General features: G+C 38.3%; 1 protein-coding gene across 1 annotated transcript in view; it reads right to left on the bottom strand.

The window, feature by feature from the left end:
• LOC134356604 (dynein axonemal heavy chain 5-like) overlaps positions 1 to 24,077 on the bottom strand; it is a 197,532-nt gene that overhangs the window by 138,538 nt on the left and 34,917 nt on the right. The window contains exons 15-23 of the mRNA XM_063067562.1: positions 17,397 to 17,603; positions 12,611 to 12,782; positions 11,644 to 11,789; positions 10,272 to 10,392; positions 8,948 to 9,178; positions 2,389 to 2,576; positions 1,879 to 1,981; positions 451 to 569; positions 1 to 202 (exon numbers count right to left, since the gene is read on the bottom strand). Coding sequence (XP_062923632.1) covers positions 1 to 202; positions 451 to 569; positions 1,879 to 1,981; positions 2,389 to 2,576; positions 8,948 to 9,178; positions 10,272 to 10,392; positions 11,644 to 11,789; positions 12,611 to 12,782; positions 17,397 to 17,603 — 1,489 coding nt within the window. The remainder of the gene's footprint in view (positions 203 to 450; positions 570 to 1,878; positions 1,982 to 2,388; positions 2,577 to 8,947; positions 9,179 to 10,271; positions 10,393 to 11,643; positions 11,790 to 12,610; positions 12,783 to 17,396; positions 17,604 to 24,077) is intronic.

The following is a 24,077-nucleotide window of genomic DNA, read 5'->3' as shown; positions in this document are numbered from 1 at the left end:
CTGTATACAGTGCAAAAGGACCCATACAAATGACTCTGGGCTCAGCTTGAATTTGGACCTGCAGATTACGATAAAAATTGATTTGGTGCTCAAGTTCAGAGAGCGAAGGGTTTTCTCTCATAAACATTTTGAGAGTTGTTTCACGATCTTTCTTCCAGATACAGTTGTAGCTGCTCAATTTTTCCAAAACTTTCTGTAGGTCCTAGAACAAGAATAGGAAATGCATACACTTCAGAATTTTAATTATGTTAGAATGTTGCATGACGTTTTATGGTTTTACTATTTTCAACAGGGTGTCAGTCCAGTAGTAAGCTTTTGCTTCCCGCTTATTAATGACTGAAATAAATAATGTGTCACTATAATAACAGAGAATGCAAGCAGAAAAAGGCAAGAATTCATTTAAGCATTGCTATAAAACTAATTCAGTGAAGTCCAGGCTAAGTAACTTACCCTTCTAAATGAGATGATGGATGATGAAATAAGAGAAACCAGCTTAATTATCTCTTTATTTTCTGAAATTATTTTGTAGTAATTATTAGGCTGTGTGTAAACAACAGCAGTATCTGCACCTGAAATGAAGACAGTACACTTCAACTTCATTGGGAAAAAAACAGATCCATATTACTGGTCATTTAAGTGAAACAATAAATTTCCATCTTCCAAATGAAGCCTTACCATGAACATAGAATTAACATTTCTCTGAACAATTGGGCATGCATTTCCCCCAACATACTCTAGGCTCTCTCCTTCCACTTCACAGTGGAACTCTCCAACATTCCAAAAAAAAATGTTTTCACCTTCTTTTCTTCAGATATTCTTCATCTCCCATCACCTTCTAGTTGTCACCTTTACAGACACTTTACTTTTACAGACTCCTTCTTCCTCCCACCTCCTTCACTTAGTCATTCACCTGTCTTCAAGAGGCTTTGCAGTGAAATAGATTAGATGATTCTTGAAGAGGCATATTGAAAACACACAATATCCACATCTGTACTTAATGAGGTTGGTTCAATGTCCTTCTTATCCAATTCAATCCCTGTATATGTCCTTTCCCCTTTCTACTTAAATAAGCATTTTCCTTCTATATTAAATATCCATTTCCTATCTCCTGACAAATACCTAATTGCTTCAGAAATTAATGCACCCATTTTCAGAAAGACATCTAATCAGTTCCAGTTTTATGGTGAAATGTTCAACCCAAAACATTAGATACTTCTCTTTCTACAAATGCTGTCTGACCTGCTGAGTATTTCTGGCAGTTTCTGTTTCATTTTTTTACTTCCACTCTGATTGCAGCTCTTTTTCTGCATTCATATACTCATTCTTCACTCTCTGTTCACAGGTATATATCTATTTTTGACATTTGTCTAAATTTCAACCCTCAATTCAACTTCCAGTCTATACTATTGGTTCACCACCTCTGGGACGAGACTGAGATGCAGTTTTCTCATCAACCCCACAATGCAGAACCTTGCCTGTAAGTCCATGGAAAAACTGCTCCCAAATTTCTGTCCATTCACATAAGAGGGTGAAAAACTCTGAGTAGCTTCTGCCCAATTTTTCATTTGGAGTTTCCTCCCAATTGTCAGTAAGGAAAATCTAATCATTTTCCTGTACACCAGAAGTTATTTTCAATTGGTTCAAAACTACTGAAAAAAATTAAAGAATTCCAATGCAAGTCATGCACAGAGTTCATTCCCGAAGTGAAACTATCAGCTTACAGCAGTTGAGCCAAGTCTTGATATGAGAAAGAGCATCTGAAAAATCAAGTCAGCAGATTTCTCCCAGCCAGATCCCTTGTGTTAGCAAACTAATTATATTAATGATACATGACTCATTTGGTGCATTAACCCGACACTTGTGGATAACAGAACTCACCTTGTTGATCAGCTTCACTAGTGTCTACAGCAACATTTATGAAAGGGTTACTCTGTGTATCACTTCTCTGTAGTTCAGCTATTCTTTGAGCATTCAGTTTTTTCTGTAAGTAAAATTAATGATTTTTCAATCTGCTCAATTATTTTGTTTCATGAATGCTTATCACATTTGCTCATGTAGTTCTTGGGACAGTGTTTCTGATAATTCACTCTTATCACGTTAAGAAACTGGAGTTACCTTAAAACTCTGCCTTATCAGCATTAACAGTTTAGTGGGTATACCATCTATATTAGAAATTATACTACTGAACTCTCAGAGCTCAAGCTGAAATTTACAGCTGGTCATTTTTTAACTTTTTACAGTATTTTTATAAAGCACAAGAGGAGAAAAAAATATAATTCAAGTGCCTTGGAGGAATAGAACGACAATTTACAATGGATTCACAATTTATGATTCATTGCCCAACTTCACTACATATTCACTAAAGTTTAGGATATTTATAATACATACTGTTGTCATCCTTTTCTTTCCCCACACAGACAACCTTTTGGAAACACTGATAATGCAGTCACAGACTTTATTCAAAATACTCTGCGTTTCTTCCAGACAGGGATGCAGCTCAATATTAGGAATGGCAAGGCAAACGTCAGCACGGAGAACTGATCTGCAGACTTGCTTCTGGAAGGCAGCTTCAACATCTAAAGTATGAAAACCAACAAATCAGGGTTCCTCAAACTTGCTTTTGATTAATACCAAGTTTTATTCAGACTTCTTTTCTGCTAGAATCAGAGCAGGGCCAGAAAACTCAATCTAATAACACTGATCAAATCTTCATTTTCCTCTATTGATAGTTCCATTAATAGCTAATAAACATGTGATTATCACAACCTTTCTATTATACAATGATTCAAACATTCCTATGTTGAGCATTCGTCTATTTATTATACAATGTTTTTTCATAAATTAACTTTGAAGTATGTGTTAGAATGTGTATTTCTTCATGATGACACAGATACACAGAATAAATGCTACTTATATGATGCCATGTGCCTGTGATGCTGCTGCCAATAAATTTTTCATTGCACCTGTGCATTCATGTATTTATACATGAAAATAAACTCAACGTAACTGATAATAATGATTTCTGAGGTTAATTCTATATATGGACTGGAAGCAGGGCTGCCAAAATCATATTTATTGCTAATCCCCAGTTGTTCCAAAAAAAGACAGGTGGTGAACCTTCTTCTTGAACAGATTTAGTTCTTGTGTTAATGGAATTACACAACAGAGAAGTGGGTCATTCAGCGTATTTATTATATTAATACTCACCCATTGAAAGTATTATCTAGTGAATCTCGCACCCTGGCTCTTTCCTAAATGATGTCAAAACATTTTCCAATATTTATCCAGTTCCTTCATGTAAATTTCTATTGTGTTGTTTCCACTACATCACCCACAAAGCTGGGAAGACAGTGTATTGACTCAGCAACAAAGAAGAAACAATAAATGATTCACAAGAGATAGTAAGATAGTATACCAAATGCGTATTTTGCATCAGTCTTCACTGTGGAAGACACTAGCAGTATGCCTGATGTTTTATAGTGTGTGAAGGGAGTAAAGTGGTTGCAGTTACTATTACAAGAGAGAAGGTGCTCAAAAAGCTGAAAGACCTAAAGATACAGAAGTCACCCGGACGAGATGAACTGCACCCTAGGGTTCTGAAAGAGGTGGTTGTTAAAGATTGTGGTGGCATTAGAGATTATCTTTCAAAAATCATTGTACTCTGGCATGGTGCCAGAGAACTGGAAATTTGCAAATGTCACTGCACTCTTTAAGAAAGGATGAAGGCAGCAGAATGGGAATTATAAACCAGTTAGCCTAACCTCAGTGGTTGGGAAGATGTTAGAGTTAATTGTTAAGGATGAGGTGATGGAGTGCTTGGTGACACAGGACAAGATAGTACAAAAACAGCATGGTTTCCTTCAGGGAAAATCCTGCCTGACGAACCCGTTGGAATCAATCATGGCCGATCCTTTTTTCTAGCTCCCCCTCAACCCCAGTTCCCATCCTTCTCCCCGTAACCTTTGATGCCATGTCCAATCAAGAACTTATTAATCTCTGCATTAAATACACCTAACAACCTGGCCTCCACAGCTGCAACTGGCAACAAATTCCACAAATTCACCACCCTTTTTGGTTCAAGAAATTTCTCCGCATCTCTGTTTTGAAAAGGCACCCCTCTATCCTGAGGCTGTGTCCTCTTATCCTAGACTCTCCTACCGTGGGAAACATCCTTTCCATATCTACTCTGTGTCACATACCCCGTGATGGGTTAAAGAACCAGCAGAAATAGAAAACACTTTGGGGTCCAGTATTGCTATTAACTAATAATATTTATTAGTAACTACGCAATACAGTAATATAAATGTAGATAAGTCAAACAGGTTAGCAATGATTATATATAAGTAAGTAAATCAGTAAGTGTGGGAATATATATGAAAACCAAGCTTCTTCAAGTCTAGGGGTAAACAGATAGTCTTACGATGATGAATAAAGTTCAGTTCAGTTCGTGGTATTGAGTTGAGTGAGTAGTGATGGAGAGAGAGAGAGGGAGAGATTTGAGTCTTCAGTTGAGCTGACCCCGTCGATCTTCTCGTTGTCCTCCGAAATCCTTTAAAAGTCACCGACTGTGACTTCAACAAAGGGGACCGGTTTTCTGTGGTGGAACTATCAACCCAGGCAAGGGTGGACATATGGACAACTCCCCACCAGTCAATCCCTTTTCTCACCGCAAGAGCGACTGATCGATCTGCCTGCTCGATCCTCCAAAAACCCACTTTTTCTGTGGGCACAACAAAGCTCATTCAGTGTCCAAAACATGTGCCTGAGGTTTATATCATCTGACCTCCTATTTTTTATCTCACCATACTGAGTACCAACTGTCATTCAAATAACTCCTCCTTCCTTTGTCTGTGTAGGAATACAAGCAGGTGATGTCCTTGTAAGTATAAACACACTGCCGAAAAATCATAACATCGATTGTCCATCAAATAACACCACTCTCGGTCACCATAGCAACTTACGAGCTGCTCGGTACTCTCTCTCTCCCAGCTCAGCAGAAATCCAAAAGTTCCTCGTGCCTTAAAGTGACAGTCCAAAAGTTAGTCTTCATCTCTCTCTCTCTCTCTGTCTCTCTCTCTCTCTCTCTGTCTTTCTTTCTCTCTCTTTTCAAAACAACATGTTGGTGTTAAATATCTCTCTCTCTCTCTCTCTCTTTTTTCAAAAGCACAATTCATAGGGATAATCGAGCGCAGTTCATAGGGGTAATTCAGGACCCCGCCATATCTGTCTAGGCCTTTCAATGAGATTCCCCCCTCATCTTTCTGAATTTCAGTGAGTACAGACCCACAGCCATCAAACATTCCTCGTATAATAACCCTTTCATTCCTGGAATCATCCTTGTGAACCACCTCTGGACCCTCTCCAATGCCAGCACATCTTTTTTAAGATGAGGGGCCCAAAAATGTTCACAATACTCAAGGTGAGGCCTCACCAGAGCCTTATAAAGCCTCAGCATCACATCCTTGCTCTTGTATTCTAGTCCTCTTTGAATGAATGCTAACATGGCAAATGCCTTCCTCACCACCAACTCAACCTGCAAGTTCACCTTCAGAGTGTTCTGCACAAGGACTCCCAAGTCCCTCTGCGTCTCAGATTCCTGGATTTTCTCCCTGTTTAGAAAATAGTCCATACATTTATTTCTACTACCAAAGTGCATGGCCATGTATTTTCCAACATTGTATTTCATTTGCCGCTTTCTTGTCCATTCTCCTAATCTGTCTAAGTCCTTCTGCACCCTACCTGTTTCTTTAACACTACCTGCCCCTCCACCAATCTTCATATCATCTGCAAACTTGGCAACAAAGCCATCTGTTCCATCATCTCAATCATTGATATATAGCATAAGAAGAAGTGGTCCCAACACCAATCCCAGCGGAACACCACTAGTCACTGGCAGTCAACCAGAAAAGGATCCTTTTATTCCAACTCGCTGCCTCCTACCAATCAGACAATTCTCTAGCCATGTTAGTAACTTTCCTGTAATACCATGGGCTCTTAACTTGGTAAGCAGCCTCATGTGTGGCACCTTGTCAAAGGCCTTCTGAAAGTTCAAATATACAATATCCACTGCATCCCCTTTATCTATCCTACTTGTAATCTCTTCAAAGAATTTCAACAGGTTTGTCAGGCAGGATTTTCCCTGAAGGAAACCATGCTGACTTTCTACTATCAGGCTAACTGGTCTATAATTTCCTTTCTGCTGCCTTCCTCCTTTCTTAAAGAATTGAATGACATTTGTAATTTTCCAGTCCTCTGGCACCATGCCAGAATCCAATGATTTTTGAAACATCATTTCTAATGCCACCACAATCTCTAACAATGACCTCTTTCAGAACCCTACAGTGCAGTTCATCTCGTCTGGGTGACTTGTGTACCTTTAGGTCTTCCAGCTTTTTGAACACCTTCTCTCTTGTAATAGTAACTGCACCCACTTCTCTTCCTTCACACACTACAACATCAGGGATACTGCTAGTGTCTTCCACAGTGAAGACTGATACAAAATATTCATTTAATTCGGTAGCCATCCCCTTGTCCCCTGTTATTATTTCTCCCGCCTCATTTTCTAGCTGTCCTATATATTTTTATTTTTAACATACTTGAAAAAACTTACTATCTACTTTAATATTATTTTCTAGCTTACTTTCATATTTCATCTTTTCCCTTCTAATGATTTTTTTCGTTGCTCTCTGTAGGTTTTTAAAAACTTCTCAATCCTCTATCTTCCCACTAATTTTTGCTTTATTGTATGCCCTTTCTTTTGGTTTTACAATAGCTTTGACTTCCCCTGTCACCCACGGTTTTATTATTTTACCATTTGAATATTTCTTCATATTTGGAATACACATGTCCTGCACCTTCCTCATTTTTCCCAGAAATGCACATCATTGCTGCTCTGCTGACATCCCTGCCAGCAGCTCCTTCCGATTTATTTTGGCCAACTCCTCTCTCACACCACTGTAATTTCCCTTAACTCCACTGAAATACTGCTACATCAGACCTTACTTTCTCCCTATTAAGTTTCAAGTTGAACACAATCATATTGTGATCACTGGTTCCTAAGGGTTCTTTTAACTTAAGCTTCCTAATCACCTCCGGTTCATTACATAACACCCAATCCAGTACAGCTGATCCCCTAGCAGACTCAAAAACAAACTGCTCTAAAAAGCCATCTCTTAGGCATTCAACAAACTCACTCTCTTGAGATCCATTACCAACCTGATTTTCCCAATTGACCTGCATTTTTAAATCTCCCATGACTACCATAACATTCCCCTTTTGACTCGCCTTTTCTATGTCCTGCTGTAACCTGTGGTCCACCTCCCAGCCACTGTTGGGAGGCCTGTATATACCATCAATGTCCTTTTATCCTTGCAGTTTCCTAACTCAACCCACAAGGATTCAATATCTTCTGATCCTATGTCACATCTTTCTACTGATTTGATACCATTCTTTACCAGTAGAGCCACACCACCCCCTCTGCCTACCTTTCTATCACTCTGATATAACGTGTGACCTTGGACATTCAGCTCCCAACTACAACCATCCTTCAGCCACGATTCAGTGATGGCCACAACATCATACCTGGCAATCTATAATATTGCAACAAGATCATCCACCTTATTTCTTACATTACGTGCATTTAGATACAACACCTTGAGTACCGTATTTGCTATCCTTTCTGACTCTGCATCCCTAATGATTTGATACTCAGCCTGTTGGCTGCAACTAAGTCCCATCACCTGCCTATCCTTCCTGACAATTTGCCTGCACGCTAACTTCACTTTTTTACCATCCATCCTTTCCTGAGCCTCTTCACTTCAGTTCCCACCCCACTGCCAAGTCAGTTTAAACCCTCCCCAACAGCTTTAACAAACCTGCCCGCAAGAATACTTGTCCCCCTTGGGTTCATGCGCAACCCGTCACTTTTGAACAGGTCATACCTCCCCCAGAAGAGATCCCAATTATCCAAGAACCTGAAGCCCTGCCCCCTGCAACAGCTTTTCAGCCCCACATTTATCTGCCAAATCATCCTATTTCTACCCTCACTGGCGTGTGGCACGGGTAGCAATCCAGAAATTACTACCCAGGAGTTCCTGCTTCTCAGCTTTCTACCTTGCTCTCTAAATTCTCTTTTCAGGACCTCATTTTTCTTTTCCCTCCTATGTCATTGGTACCAATATGTACCAAGACATCTGGCTGCTCCCCCTACCTCTCCAAAATGTTGTGGACGCAATCTGAGACACCCCTGACCCTGGCACCTGGGAGGCAATAACAAATCCAAATATCAACTTTATATTACTAAAATAAATGCTATTTTAGATATTGATCCACAAAATAATGCCTGTATCTTCCCAAGCAATGGAATGAGCTCAGATACAGCATATGCAAATAACCAAAATATACTATCGTTATGATTATTGCTGAAATCTATGGCAACTACATCAATTCCATTGAAGCTCATAAACACTAACTTCAGTGCAACTTTTTTTTTAATCCAGCAAGCTGTGGGCAAAAAGCATAATTCACCATCACTTCAGATAGGTTCCCACCATTTGTAATAAGGATATGTCAATGAGAGACAAATCTTCCTCACCCCCAAACTGAATACACAACCACCATGAGGTTTTCCGTCCAGAGAGCCAGAGAACCCCACAAAATGAAGACAAATTAACGATAGTCAAACCCTTTTTCAAACCATCATTCCCACATGTTCAAATTTAATATTTAGCTCCAACTGCTTTTAACAGCCAGGCCCAAAATAATTTACAAGAATGCTGGATAAACAATCTTTCATGTTGTACTTTCCAACTCACTTAACCTTCAGTGTTTCAGCTTGCATTAGAGAATCTATTCACATTTTAAAATAATTAATTATACAGTTTTGACAAGAGAATATTATAATATATTGGATATTATTAAGCTTAATCAGTGGACTTCAGATTCATACCCTGATAATGGACAATGGATGAAGTTTGCATACATTTTCTCAACATCTCCAGGGCATTGCGGATAACTTTAATTAGAGCTTCTAGGTTACGATGGCTGAAATGATTGAGCAATCTTTTTGCTTCTTGCTTCAGAAAATTAGGATCTTGAAGACTGTTAGTTGTCGAGGTTGAACAAGCATCTGGGGAAAGGACTACTTTGGACTTCATCGGTATCTTTACTTCTTTGCTTTCTGGCATGAAAAGTAAAATATTGTAAATATCATCAGCTAATTCAATACAAATCTTCTATTCTTCTACAACCAAGTATAACTTCCATTATATACCACACTTAACACAACAAATACATTCCAGGGTGTTCAGCAGGTGTGCAAACAAAAATTTACAGGGGTAGGCTGATGCTACACTGGTTAAAAAAAATCACTGATAAACAAGAGATGTCTCGGGTAAGTCATTCTGTGGTCAAATGTGACAGGATGATTGCAAGCAACTCTGTTTTGATTCAAAATTCCCAAAGGGAAAGAAGTCAGTTAATAGGGAAGAGCATTTGCAGAAAAAAACAAGAGCCTAAGTCTTCCCTAAAATTAGATGGAGGATGTATCTTCCATCTAAAACTGGATTTCAAATAAGCAGTCTAACAATTTCAACTGGGTGGAGGATTTGATGCTCAAATGAAGGTTGAAGATGGAAGTTTGTACTTGAGATAAGCACAGAATCTCATTTTCATCTCATTGGAAAATTAAAATCATAGCAAAGTTGTCCAGTATCCTTTCTGGCAATCAAAGGTTCCAAAATACCAGTTGCCATAATTCATCTTTTAACATAATTGGGATTACTTTTCCAATTGATCCCTTGCTTGCCAATCTCATTATAAAGATTGCAGCATTGTTATCATTAATAGCAGGTTCCCTGCAAATTCTGTAGTGTCAAAAGGAATTGCATTCAATAGATTTTGCAATTATGTCAAAATGGAGCAATTAATGTTAAGCACAAGAGGTTTATAACGTTGAACATTATGAACCATTTGAAAAATCTGGTAACTTTCCAATGTCAAGTCAATCAATCCAATAATATCACTTCCATTGAAGTATGCTTTGTCTCAGATAAACGACCTTGTATTCAACCCAATCTCCTGCAGTGATACTCCATTATTCTCATCAACAGTAAGAAGAGGGGAATATTCATATGTGACTGCAACCAAGCCGTAAACTTCAGATGTATGGAAATAAAAATGGATAGAAATTAAAATATACAGTATGCAACAATAATATCGGAGTATTAGTTCTCATGAGAACAGGCATGAAGTTCATCACAGTTTTCCCATACCTTCTGTGCAATTTTCATCATCAGAATCCACATTGTATAGCATATTAATGAGTTCATTGGTTGCTGCTTCTACCAGCATACTCTTCCTTTGCAATGACTGAGCTCCTTTGGCACAGATATCCTGTAGGAAATAGATGGTGTTTGATATTTAAGATAATTTCATTATCTTCTAAAATGAATTTGTTGACAATAAGTGTGCATGTACCAAGGACAACTATGCCAACATAATGTGAAAAAAGAGAGAAATTGTATGAGGAGACTAATTTCCACAATGATTCTACATAATATCTTTTCAACAAAAGGCAGGGCCCTCTTCTGTCCTTTTATGCACTCCGCACCTCATCCAATTTTTATCCCTACTCTCCACCTACCATGAGATGATAAGCTTTTCTCCATCAAGGCTCACATTCCAAAAATTCCTCTTAAATCTCCATGACTCTCCATCTCCCCTTTTTCTGTATTGTCCACTAGGCAATTATTCATGGAGTTGCTTTTTTGGCTCATTTTTATGAAATGTGCTTGGATTTTGATCGTTTATTTTAACATTAAAATGTGCTGTTTAAATTCAAGTTGTTAGACTAAAATGACTTGCATTTATAAACTATCAGATGGCAACATCATCTGGATTGTCCTACAAAGCTTTAAAGTATTCAAAGCAGCCACTTTATAAACAGTTTTGGCATTAGTTGCAGCAGGAAACTTCAAAGTGCATTGGCAATAATACAGAAGGCCACAGAACAACCAGTTTTGGAGGACAGAGGGTTAAAACTAAACATTTGAGTGGTTAAAACCAAAAGTTAAAAGTGAAATATAAGAACATTAGGGCCCCATTGTGAATGTCATAAAATACTGTTATGTTATTTTATCTCTCCAGCTATAAAGCTGCCAGTGTAGGGTTGAGCAATAGAAGGGACAGTAGCATTAATTAACTGGGAGACCACCATTCCTCTCACTTAAAATGTGTTTCTGCTCCCATTTCAATCAGCCTTGTTTAGGATAATAGCATGATCTCTGCATGTATTTGAGATGAGCACAGAATTTCATCAGGTGAACATAAACATTTAGCTCTCAAGAACATAACATGTTCAGAGTTTCCTTTAATGTATGAAAGGTTTAAAAAGTAATTATTTTCAATTGAGTCTTAGAAAACACCCTGAAGGATTGCTTTTAAGGACTAGATTTTCTACTCATTATAAATGATCTTGTGGAATGGTCATCTGTAATGTGTAATTTTAACATCGATTTAGGTCTATTTAAGTCAGGGTGAAAAAGAAAATAAATGGCTGCCCTCTACACTATGGGACATACATTCATATGGTTTCACCTCTGGACTTTGTTCAGTAAGATCATGGTAAGTAACATCATGCAGCACCTGTGTGTGTCTTAAAAACTCCTCACATGTCCACGGTGTTTCCTCAGGAAATTCACAAAGCGTTATAATACTCATATCCCACAAAATCCGCTCTATACGATATTCCATAAGGTCATTGATTCTGTGAATCAGCAAATCGATTTCTCCTATGGAGTAAAAACATTTTAAAAAGGAACAAAAATCTTTTGAAATATTGGAATTTATAATTTTATGCTGTTCCACATTTTAAAACGCTGTGCTTAAAAATACAGTACTTGGTTGTATACAATGGTACTTTGCATCACATAAAATTAAATACAGTGAAACACTGAATGGAAAACTACCAGCTATCTTTCTACTACCACTTAACAACTTGGGTCCATGAATTCAGAAGACAGTATTACTTGAGCAACTCTCCTTTTCATTGCATTCATTTCTAGGTGATTAATTGACAGCTGAGATATTACTGCACATTTCATCCTAGCATTCAAAATCAAAATGAACAAAACTTACATTCACACAAGACAATAAGTATGCTAGGCCTTTTAAATTATTCCTTAAATGCAGCCATAGTTATAAGGTCCAAAATAAGGGCCAAATTGTAGACAGCAAATTTCCACAATGAGCAGCATGATAGTGATCAAATTATCTAATATTACTGGTTGAGAGGTAAACATTGACTAGATAGCAGAGTTAACTGCTCTATGTTTCTACACTAGGATCTTTTGCACACACACGAAAGAGCAAATGAAGCCTCTTATAATATCTAAAACAAATAAAAAGCTGACATTCCCAAAATGAGAGCAGCACACCCTCACTATTGCACTGGACCATCAGCTAAATCATAGTTCTGAAATCTTTGGAGAGACTTGAACTACAATGTGCTGACTAAGAAATGAGACCCATTGAATCACAACAGACGGATATAAAATAGACCCTTTATAGCTAGCACTCTTTGACAGCTGTTAGTTGCAACAGAATTTATTACCTAATTTTTTAAACACCTTATCCACAAAATGGTCATTGGTTAATGATGTCCAGTTTAGTGTTACAAGACCTGGCTGAAAAGTTTCATCAATCTCATGCACACGTAGTGCTATAAGGGTTTCATAAACTGGCTTAATTCTTCCACGTACCCTGGAGTTTTCTTCTAATAATAGCTGAAAATATCACAAAGAACATTAGGATCTGCAATTCATTACTTCATTTTAACAAAAAAAATAAAATCATATCAGTTTACATCCCTTAAGATACTGTCAGTAAACCAGATGGTAGAACCACATCATAAATACTACTGCTCTCAAGCACATTCAGAAAGGAATAATTTTACAGACAGGTTTAGCAACATAAGAATATAGTTTAAATGATTTAGATGTTTCAGACAAATAAAATAAAATCAATGCTTATCTCTATTTACATATTGATCAAGATCTGTCTTCATCCAGGTAAGAAACTTCAGTACTGTAGAAGAAATATTTTGCCTGATTTTACTTTTCAGTGTCACCAATCAGGTACAATATATCCATACGTACATTAAAAAATTACAAAGTGGACCAAATAGTGAACTTCAAAAGACATGACTTAAACTGAATTCTTCAATACTTTATACTTTATTATCGCCAAACAATTGGTACAAGAACGTACAATCATCACAGCGATATTTGATTCTGCGCTTCACACTCCCTGGATTACAAATATTAAATATTAAAGATATTAAAAATAGTTAAAATTAGTAAATATTAAAAATTTAAATTATAAATCATAAGTAGAAAATAGAAAAATGGGAAGTAAGGTAGTGCAAAAAAACCGAGAGGCAGGTCCGGATATTTGGAGGGTACGGCCCAGACCTGGGTCAGGATCCGTTCAGCAGTCTTATCATAGTTGGAAAGAAGCTGTTTCCAAATCTGGCCATATGAGTCTTCAAGCTCCTGAACCTTCTCCTGGAGGGAAGAGGGACGAAAAGTGTGTTGGCTGGGTGGGTCGTGTCCTTGATTATCCTGGCAGCACTGCTCCGACAGCATGCGGTGTAAAGTGAGTCCACGGACAGAAGATTCATTCGTGTGATGTGCTGCACCGTGTTCACGATCTTCTGCAGCTTTTTTCGGTCTTGGACAGGACACTTCTATACCAGGTTGTGATGCACCCTAGAAGAATGCTTTCTATGGTGCATCTATAAAAATTAGTGAGGGTTTTAGGGGACAGGCCAAATTTCTTTAGTTTTCTCAGGAAGTAAAGACGCTGGTGGGCCTTCTTGGCAGTGAACTCTGCTCGGTTGGGCCAAGTCAGGTCATTTGTGATATTGACCCCAAGGAACTTAAAGCTTTTGACCTGTTCCACTTGCGCACCACCGATGTAAATTGGGTTGTGCGGTCCGCTACTCCTTCTGAAGTCAACAACCAATTCTTTCGTCTTGCTGACATTGAGGGATAGGTTATTGTCTTCGCACCATGATGATTTTCACAAAATTACTGATTTATCTATTGTTTAAATGGAGATGCTTTAGATATTAGGGGAAATCAGGGTAAATGCGTTCGTGCTAGTAAGTGGAGCCATGATGAAAGATCAATCATAATTTTACTGAATGGCCAAGTTAGCACAAGGAACAAAAGGACCTATTCCTAAATTAATGCCTCCATTCCAATTAGCAAAAAAAATACAAATATCTGAAATTTCCCTGAAAATAATATCAGTTATTTTTCCACTGATGGCTGTACCATTTGTGTGTTCACAAATCAAAAACACAAAATACTAACTTTGAAATGTGAAATATTAACTCTGTTCCTCCTTCCACAGAAGCTGCCTGACCTCCTGAGAATTTCAAAATGTTCACCTTTTGCTCAGATTTCCAGCATTTGCAGTGTCTTTTTTATATTTTTCTTTACAGACTCGTTCTCAGATTTGTAAATATATAGAACTATATATAAGAAACAGTAATATTATCTTAGTACACCTGCACAAAGCTCATTTAGTTAAGTTTTATATGCATTTTAGACCTAGATTTTTATTTTATAGAAGACATGAAAAGATATTTACAACAAACTATTGAAAACTCAGGTAACACACACAGAATGCTGGAGGAACTCAGTAGGCCAGGCAGCATCTATGGAAAAGAGTATAGTTGACATTTCAGGCCAAAACCCTTCAGCAGGAGTGAAGAAAAAAGATGAGGAGTTAGAGTAAAAGGGTGAGGGGAAGGGAGGGAGAAACACAAGGCTGATACGTGAAGCGGGGGGAGGGGGAATCTAATAGGAGAGGACAGAAGGCCATGGAAGAAAGAAAAGGGGTGAAGGAGCACCAGAGGGAGGTGATGGGCAGGCAAGGAGATAAGGTGAGAGAGGGAAATGGGAATGGGGAATAGAGAAGGAGGGGGCAGGAGCATTAAATGTTAACTCATTAAACCACTGCCTGAGTGAGGGAGGAAATTCAGATTTCCAGTTTTGTAGGATACATTTTTTTCCCAGCTGTAGCCGTGAGCAATATAAAGTATTTTTTTTTATTATAGTTCACATTAAGACCTTGTAGGTCTCCCAAAATCCAGACCCTAGGATCAAATGAAATTTTGGTTTTTATAATATCTGAGGTTATTCTAACAATGTATTTCCAAAAGTCTTCCAGATAAGAGCAATTCCAAAGCATATGAAGTAAGTCTCCATCACAAGATTTACATCTCTGAAAATTAGGAGAGGCGTTATGGTATATTTTGTGCAATCTAGGTGGAGTGTAGTAGGTCCTGTTAAAGATATTAAACTGTATTTGTCTATGTTTAGTTGAAATTAATACAGTTTGAGACATTTGAAGAATATTACACCAATCAGCATCATTGTAATTACATTCAAGATCTGATTCCCACATATTTTTAATATCACTCTTAGTATAGATTGGCAAGTTACTGTTTAAAATAATATAAATAGATGACATAAGACTCTTTGTAGTGTACAGGGCTTCACTAAGCAAGTGCTTTTCAAACAAGGATTCTTTTGGAATTTCTGGATAGCCTGTATATCTGTTACGGACCCAACTGTGGGCAATTGTTAATCAGACATGTACAGTATCACTGCATTGATGTCAAGCCCAGAGAGGCAGGCTTGCCAAGTGTATTTAATTACTGAGTGACAAAAAGTTACGTTATAATATCAATGATTAAAAGCTTTTCAAGATCTCAATGTGAACATAACAGTACACAAGTAAAGTGAGACCTCATGAAAATTCGCAAGTAGCTCAGGAACACACAGTAAAGAACAGAAAGGCACAGCAGATTAATTAGTATCTGACTGAGAAATATAAAACTCCAGGTGTACTTTTACAATAGAAGTGACTGAATTATAAACCAATTATTGATCTATCCAGACATCTCCCATGTTTAGTTAAGGTCTTCAATTTTTTTTTTGCTGTAATTCATTAGATCAACAAGATTAATCCCTGGACACCAATAGATCAAATGTAGGCTTCATTGACGGGCTTGAATCTCGGGTTTGAATTCAAATTGGCTTTACTTTTCTATGCTTCCCCTTGGTTTCAAAGTTCAAAATAAATTTGTTATCAAAGTGTGTATATATATATATATCTCACCATGTAGAACCCTGAAATTTGCTTGCTTGTGGCATACTCATTAAATCCAATAACCATAATAGAATCAATGAAAGACTGTACCTAACAGGGTGGACAACCTGTATGCAAAAGACAACAAAATGTGCAGATACAGAAGAAAAAAGGAAATAATAATAGTAATAAATAAATAACCAATAAATATCATGAGAAGAAGAGCCCTTGAAAGTGAATGCATAGGTTGTGGGAACAGCTCAAATGAATTTGAGTGAAGTTATCCCTTCTGGTTCAGGAGCCTGATGGCTGAGGGGTAATAACAGTTTCTGAATGTGGTGGTGTGAGTCCTGATGCTCCTGTTCCTTCTACCTAACGTCAGCAGCGAGAAGAGATCACCCCTGGGTGGAGAGAGTCCTTGGTAATGGATGCTGCTTTCCTGCGACAACACTCCGTGTAGCTGTGCTCAATGGTGGGAGGGCTTTACCCATGATGGACTGGGCCATATACACTACTTTTTATAGGGTTTTTTGTTTAAGGGCATTGGTGTTTCCATACCAGGCTGTGATGCAGCCAGTTAATATGCTCTCCACCACACCTCTATAGAAGTCAGTCAAAGTTATAAATGATACTTCGCAAACTTCTAAGGAAGTAGATGTGCTGGTGTACTTTCTTTGTAATTGCACTTACGTGCCAGGCCCAAGACACATCCTCTAAAATGATAACACCGAGGAATTTAAAGATGCTGACCGTCTGCACCTCTGAACCCCCAATAAGGATTGTTTTATGGACCTCTGGTGTCCTCCTCCTGAAGTTAATCAGCTCCTTGGTCTTGCTGATATTGAGTAAGAGGTTGCTGTGGTATCACTCAGCCAGATTTTCAATCTCTGTCCTATTTGCTGATTCATCACCACCTTTGATTAGGTCAGTGACAGGGGTGTCATCAGCAATCTTATTGGACAGCTTTCTTTCATAATTTAACTTGTTCTTTGACTTAGAGCAGGTATTTCAACCTCCAGATGAATCAACCAACATCTAAATTCTGTTAAAGTAAATTGATTCCAAAAGGAAAACTTTTAAGCATAGTAAGGGTAATGATCTCTCTCTGCCAGAGCAATATAAACTAAAGGTTAGCATAACTTCGTTCATCGGTATACCTTTCTTTAAGTAAAAATGCTCAAGAAGCATATTATTCTACATTATCAGTCTGCCACCTTCAAAATAACGAGTAATACCTGCAGCTTATTGTACATGCTTTTCAACATAGGCTGTTTTTGCAGAAGTGCTTTTGCATTGTTGGGAATCTCCAAACCCATTCGAACCATGCATTCTGCCTCTCTCATCAGGACTGAAAGATTAGGGTCAAAGTTCACAAACATCTCTCCAGTGTCAGGATGCTTAACCAGTAAAGATGCTTGAAGACCAAACTGGACAGTATCGATCTGAAATAGGATTGTAAATAAAAGATCCATTAATTTCTGTGTACATTTTTCTAAACAAGCATATTTCTAAATAAGCAGATGTTCTTTGCCTCTGAAATAAATCTTAAAACTATATCTATTTCTCATCTTTCTGTTCTACAACTGCAGTTACAATACAAAGAAATATTTAGGTGATATAGGCAAAGGGACCTCTGGTAAGCAAGAGGTTTTTAAAAAGAGAGATAGCAGGAGTTAAAGGACAGCATGTTCCTATTAAAATAAAAGTGAAGGCTGCTGAAGTGGGAACCCTAGGATGTCAATGGGCATTGTAATTCTAGTCAAGAAAAAGGAGGAGGCTTGGGTCAGATACAGATAGCTGGAATCAAATGAATCACTGGTGATCTACAGAGGATGCCGGTATATTCAAGAAGGAAATTAAGAGGGCTAAGAAGCAACATGTAGTGGTTTTGCCAAAGAAAATTGAGGAAAATCCTAAGAGATTTTTAAAGTCAGTTAAGAAAAAAGAGTGACTGGGGAGAAAATAGGGCCCTCAAAAATCAAGATGGAAACCTATGTGTGGAGCTGCTAGAGATGGGCAGAGTTCGCTATAATTATTTTTCCTGCTTTTACGATTAAGAAAGTCGTTGACTTGGAAACCTTACAAAGTTAAATGAAATGCTTTGGGAGCAGTCCATATTTATCATCATCATCAGGTGCCATGCCCAGTTTGAGCTTTGACTGCCATGGCCCACACACTCCTGTTTCAGGTCAAGTGGATCAATTCATTAGTATTCATCTCCAGTTCTCCGGCTACTGTATGCACCATCATTTGTCTCTGCCTTCCTCTTGCTTTCTTCCCTTCAATCTTTCCCATAATTACCATGCATTCTAACTCCTCTTTCCTAATCACATGTCCAATGAAGTTACTTTGCCTTTTCATGATCTCATACATTATTTCTCTTTTTGTGCCTGCTCTGTTCATGACATCCTCATTAGATATTTGTTTTGTCCATGATATTCTTTGCATCCTCCTCAAAAACCACATCTCTGTTGCTTCAATTCGTTTCCTCATGTTACTAGATATTGTCCAACATTCCGAGACATATAACATAACTGGATAAACATAACATTTCAGTGCTCTGAGGCGGGTTGTTATGCCTAGTTTAGTGTTGGTCAGTATACTCTTCATTCTCGTAAAGGTGTCTTTTGTCATCCCTATTCTTCTTTTGATGTCCATGTTACACCTGCCATCTGATGTCACCCAGCTTCCTAAGTAGCAAGAGTTCTGTACTTGTTTTGTCTTCCCCGTTAATTTTCAGCCTGCAGATAGGATTCTCCTTCTTTTTAGATATCACCATACATTCTGCCTTTTTGCAATTGATAGATAGACCCATTTTTGCACTTTCTTCAACAACTGTATCAATTAAGTTTTGTAGTTCTTTCTCCGTACTTGCAATTAACACAGGGTCATCTGCATATCTGAAATTATTGATGTTTTCACCGCCAACTTTGATTCCCAAGATCTCTCTTATTTTTTGTAACATTGTTTCACTGTACACATTAAACAAATCAGAGGAGAAAACACACCCTTGTCTAACGCCTCTCTTGATTTTCGTAAATTGACTCACTTCTCCATCTATTCTTCCAGTGGCAGTTTGTTCCCAGTACAGATTTCTGATTAGGCGGAGGTCTTTCGAATCTAGATCTAGAGTTTTCTGTAATATTTCAAATAACTTATTGTACTTCACTTTATCAAATGCTTTTGTGTAGACGATAAAACAAATAAACAAATCTTTTTACACTTGAGTAGCTCATTCTGATAGTATCCTTAACATCAATATTGCGTTTCTTGTTCCTTTGTCTTTCACAAAACCACATTGTTCTTTACTTATTTCAGCTTGCATCTTACTTTTAGCTCTTGTCATCAAAATTCTTAGAAGTATCTTAGTGATATGACTCATTAAACTTATGGTCCTATGTAATTCACATTCTATTGCTCCAGGTTTCTTAAGAGGAGTGATAAATACTGATTTTTTTCATCTCTTCTGTTATTATTGATGATGACGATGATGATGATGTCGACTCAGGCCAAAGGCCAGCGTCGGGCATTTTCATGTCTTACAAGGCGTGGAACGAGAGACTGTGTGGCGCGCCACTCCTCACACAAACATTTCGCAGTACCGTATGTTTCTTTATTTTACGAGGTCAAGTTGCAAGCTGAACACTCAATGCAGCACGGATGGAAAGCGTACTCGAGAACAGCCCGACTGGATTCGAACTCAGGAACCTTCGTTCTGGAGTCCGGCACTGATGTCACTGCACCACCAGTGGACAATCATTCCAGTCTCATAAATGTCATTGATTAAATCAGTAAGTTTTTCAATTCCATAATTTTCAAGGGCGATAATTTGTTCTGTTACGAATTCATCAGGACCTGCTGCCTTTCCTTTCTTCATCTTACTTATAGCATTACAAACTTCAGATTTTAAAATACTTGGACCTTCAATGTTCTTCTTAATTTCTGGTTTTTCGCTTCAATCCTCTTGAAACAATTCCTGAATATACTCACTCCATCTGTTCAAAATCTCATCTTTTTCCATGATAATGGTACAGTACCGTCCTTTGCTTTCAAACATCCACCTGAAGCAGGGGTCCCCAACCTTTTTTGCATTGCAAACCGGTTTAATATTGACAATATTCTTGCGGACCAGCCGACCGGGGGGTGGGGGGGGGGAGTAGGGTTGCTAAAGGACAAGAGTAGCAGTCAAATACATTGTTTACCCTGAGAAAGACTACAATGACCATGAAGCCTTGCGCGGGCACCAGTGCGCATGCGTGACTTACGCATGTACGTGCCGATTTTTTTCTATAAATTGTTTTTGGCAATTCTGTTCAGGTGGGGAGGTGTTAATCATGACCGGAATATAGGTGATTAAGTGGCTAATACACTCAATTTCATTTCTAAAAGGGTTTATCTAATGAATTTAATATTAAACACACACCGTATATTTTCCTCACATGAATATAGTGATAAGTCAATTATCAGGGTAGCTTTAAGTAAGTGTTGAACGAACTTCCAGTAGAAGTGGTAGAGGCAGGTTCGATATTATCATTTAAAGAAAAATTGGATAGGTATATGGACAGGAAAGGAATGGAGGGTTATGGGCTGAGTGCAGGTCGGTTGGACTAGGTGAGAGTAGCGTTCAGCACAGACTAGAAGGGCAGCCTGTTTCCGTGCTGTAATTGTTATATAGTTATATAAGTTACTTATAAGTCAATAGCATCATAACATTTTAAGTAACGATTGGACATTAAACACACAGCACATATTTTCCCCGTATGAACATATAAAATCATTGCAACACACCAATATCGCTGAATCAGTGGAAGCACTGGGCTTGTTTCCCTGCAGCATCGAGGGGTGGTGGGAGACAGCGATACTCGAAGGGGGTTCCTTATGTCCAGTCTATTCTGCAATTTAATTTTCGTTGCATTCATTGCAGAGATATGTTGGAAAAGGAAGCAACGTTTTCAGTGCTTTCGTGGCTACCTTAGGATATTCAGCCTTGACTTTGATCCAGAATGCCGGCAGAGATGTTATGTCAAACATATTTTTCAGCCCGTTGTCATTTGCAAGCTGGAGGAGTTGACCTCCTTCCCGCGCTGTCTTGGATGACGCTTGCGTAATGACCTCACGTGCGTTCAAGTTCTACAGTGCACGTGACAGGGAATGAGGAAAGGTGCAGCTGACTCATATCGCCAAATCATATTGTTTCCTCGCGGCCCGGTAGCACATGCTCTGTGGCCCGGTACCAGTCCGCGGCCCGGTGGTTGGGGACCACTGACCTAAAAAACAGTGATTACCAGTGATATTCTTCATTTGTTGATGTAACCTTTTTGGATCAGTAACAGGGATTCTTTCTACTTGCTCACATTCCAGGTTTAACCATTCTTCTTTGGCTTTTTGACATAAGCTTTTAACTTTTTTATCTAAGGACTTATATTCTATAGGATTTGTTTTCTTCTGTCTCCTTTCTTCCATTAGATTTTTGATTTCATCTGTCATCCATTTATTCTTTGTGCTTTTTTCTCTTTTAGGAATCACTGACTTTGCTGATTCTATCAAGGCATCCTTCAGAGAGTTAAACTTCATTTCTACATGATTGCTATCATCTTCAACAGATTCTATTTCGAGACTTTGAAATCTATTCCTTACTTCAATTGTAAATTTTTGTCTTAAGTTTTCTTCTTTAATTAATTGCGAGTAGTAAAGGGATAGTTCAGGTTTTTGCTTCTTTACTTTTACATGACATACTACTGGGTTACGGTCACTATTACAGTCTGCACCTGGATATGTTTTGCATTGAGTCACTGAGTTTCTAAATCTTTGGTTTATAGTAATAAAGTCAATTTGATTTCTGGTGTTATCACCTGGACTTTTCCAGGTCTACAAGCGTCTTGTATAGTTTTTAAAGTAGGTATTCATAATGACCTGATTATTCATCTTGCACCATTCTACCCATTTCTCGCCTCTTTTATTTCTTTCCCCTAGTCCAAATTTTCCTATGGTATTTCCATCAGCACCTTGTCCTACTTTAGCATTTAGATCTCCCATGACAATAACAATATCTTGAGATTTGCATCCATTCTTTGCTTGTTCAAGCTCTTCATAGAATTTATCTATAAACGTTTGTATATCCTCATTTGTTCCATCTGTTGTTGGTGCATATACCTGTATAATTGCTAAATCAAATGGTTGTCCTCTGAATCTTACAAGGAGCACTCTTTCTTATATTGCTCAATGTCCTAAAACACTTTTTGCCATGCTTTCATCCATAAGAATTCCTACCCCATTAGTATGGGATGTTCCACAAGAATAAATTGGTGTTTTATTTCTATTCTGACATGTTCCAGCCCCTATATTCAACAAACTTTGCTAATTCCCATGATGTTAATTTTTAGTCTTTCCATTTCATTTATCACATTGTTCAATCTTCCTACTTGATATAGGGTTCTTACATTCCAAGTGATAATAATTTTCTTTTGTGTTACTTGAATTTTATGAGCAGTAGCTTGACGGTTGGGGATCCCCTGCTGCCCAGAATCAACCCTACCAAGCGAAGCATCTTCAGAATTGTCTTGAAGATCCTCTTGACACTGTTATTGTGCAATACATTTTGTGAGTTTGACCATGGTTTTCTTAGCAAATAGATTCTAGGAAACCTAGTATCTAGCAACGGTGGTTTGCTATTGCCTATCGTTGGGCGAACTAAAGAAATCGCCAATTCTCTTCCCAAATGTTCATCCGCCTGTACTATACCCATTGTCATTTGAGGTCATAGCTCATCCGCCTCCGTCACAAGTTCAGTTACTGAACCTGCCAGATCTGCCGTTGGCCTTCGCTCGAATCCTGAGCAGGAACCCTTGCGGGTGCTACCGTTCCGGGTCAGAGTAGTCCTGGGAGCAATGAATGACTAAGGGATAACTCCACTTTCCCCAAAGCTCTGAAAGTCCCCAATCAGAGCCTCATCACCGGTTGCAGTTTAGAGTCATACCCAGTTCAGAGTCACATGTTAAGAAGCATATAGTAGTCAAATCTTCAGGCCCATATAAAGGTTGCCTAAGAATATTATGGGAAGCAAGAGAAGAAGTTCTAGGACCCCTCGTTGAGATATTTGCAACATCGTTACCAGTGGGAAGGTACCAGAAGACTGGAGAATGGCAAATGTTGTGCCTTTACTTAGGAATTATAGACCCATTGGCGCAAAATCCATGGTAGGAAAGCATTCTGAGGGATAAGATATATACATTTGGAAAGGTAGGAGTTAATTAGGAGTGGCCAGCGTGGGTGTCTTGCATGGGAAATTCTTTTAAAAATATGATTGAGTGTTTTGATCAAGTGGTAAGGAATGTTGAAGGAAGGGTGGTAGATATTGTATATATGGATTTTCATAAGGATTTTGATAAGGGTTCTGGATGGTAGGTTGCTCTGGAAGGTTAGATTTTATGGTATCTTTGAGAGTCAGCAAAATGGAGACAAAATTAGATGAATGACAGGAAACAAAGGGTAATAGTGGAAAAATGTTTCTCCGACCAGAGGTCTGTGACTAGTAGTGTGGTCCATGAGTTAGTGCTGGGCAGATTGTTATTTTATTTTATTCAGAGATACAATGCAATAACAGGCCCTGCCGGCCCAGCGGGCCTCACTGCCCCTTTACACCCATGCAACCAATTAACCTACTAACCATATGCCTTTCAAACATGGGAGGAAATCAGAGTACCTGGAATAAACCTACGCAGTCATGAGGTGAACATACAAATTACTTACAGACAGGGTCAGAACTGAACCCAAGACACTGCGTAGCACGAAGAGCATCACACTAACAGCTATGCTATCATACCCCCCCCCCATTCTCTGTCACCTATATTAATGATTTAAATGAGAATAGTTAGTAAGTTTGCAGATGACACTAAAATAGGTGCTGTTTTAGATAA

Source organism: Mobula hypostoma, chromosome 14, assembly GCF_963921235.1.
Source record: "Mobula hypostoma chromosome 14, sMobHyp1.1, whole genome shotgun sequence".
NCBI classification, from domain to species: Eukaryota; Metazoa; Chordata; class Chondrichthyes; order Myliobatiformes; family Myliobatidae; genus Mobula; species Mobula hypostoma.
The sequence above is the reverse complement of the archived record's forward strand: the minus strand, read 5'-3'. Positions and strand labels throughout refer to the sequence as shown.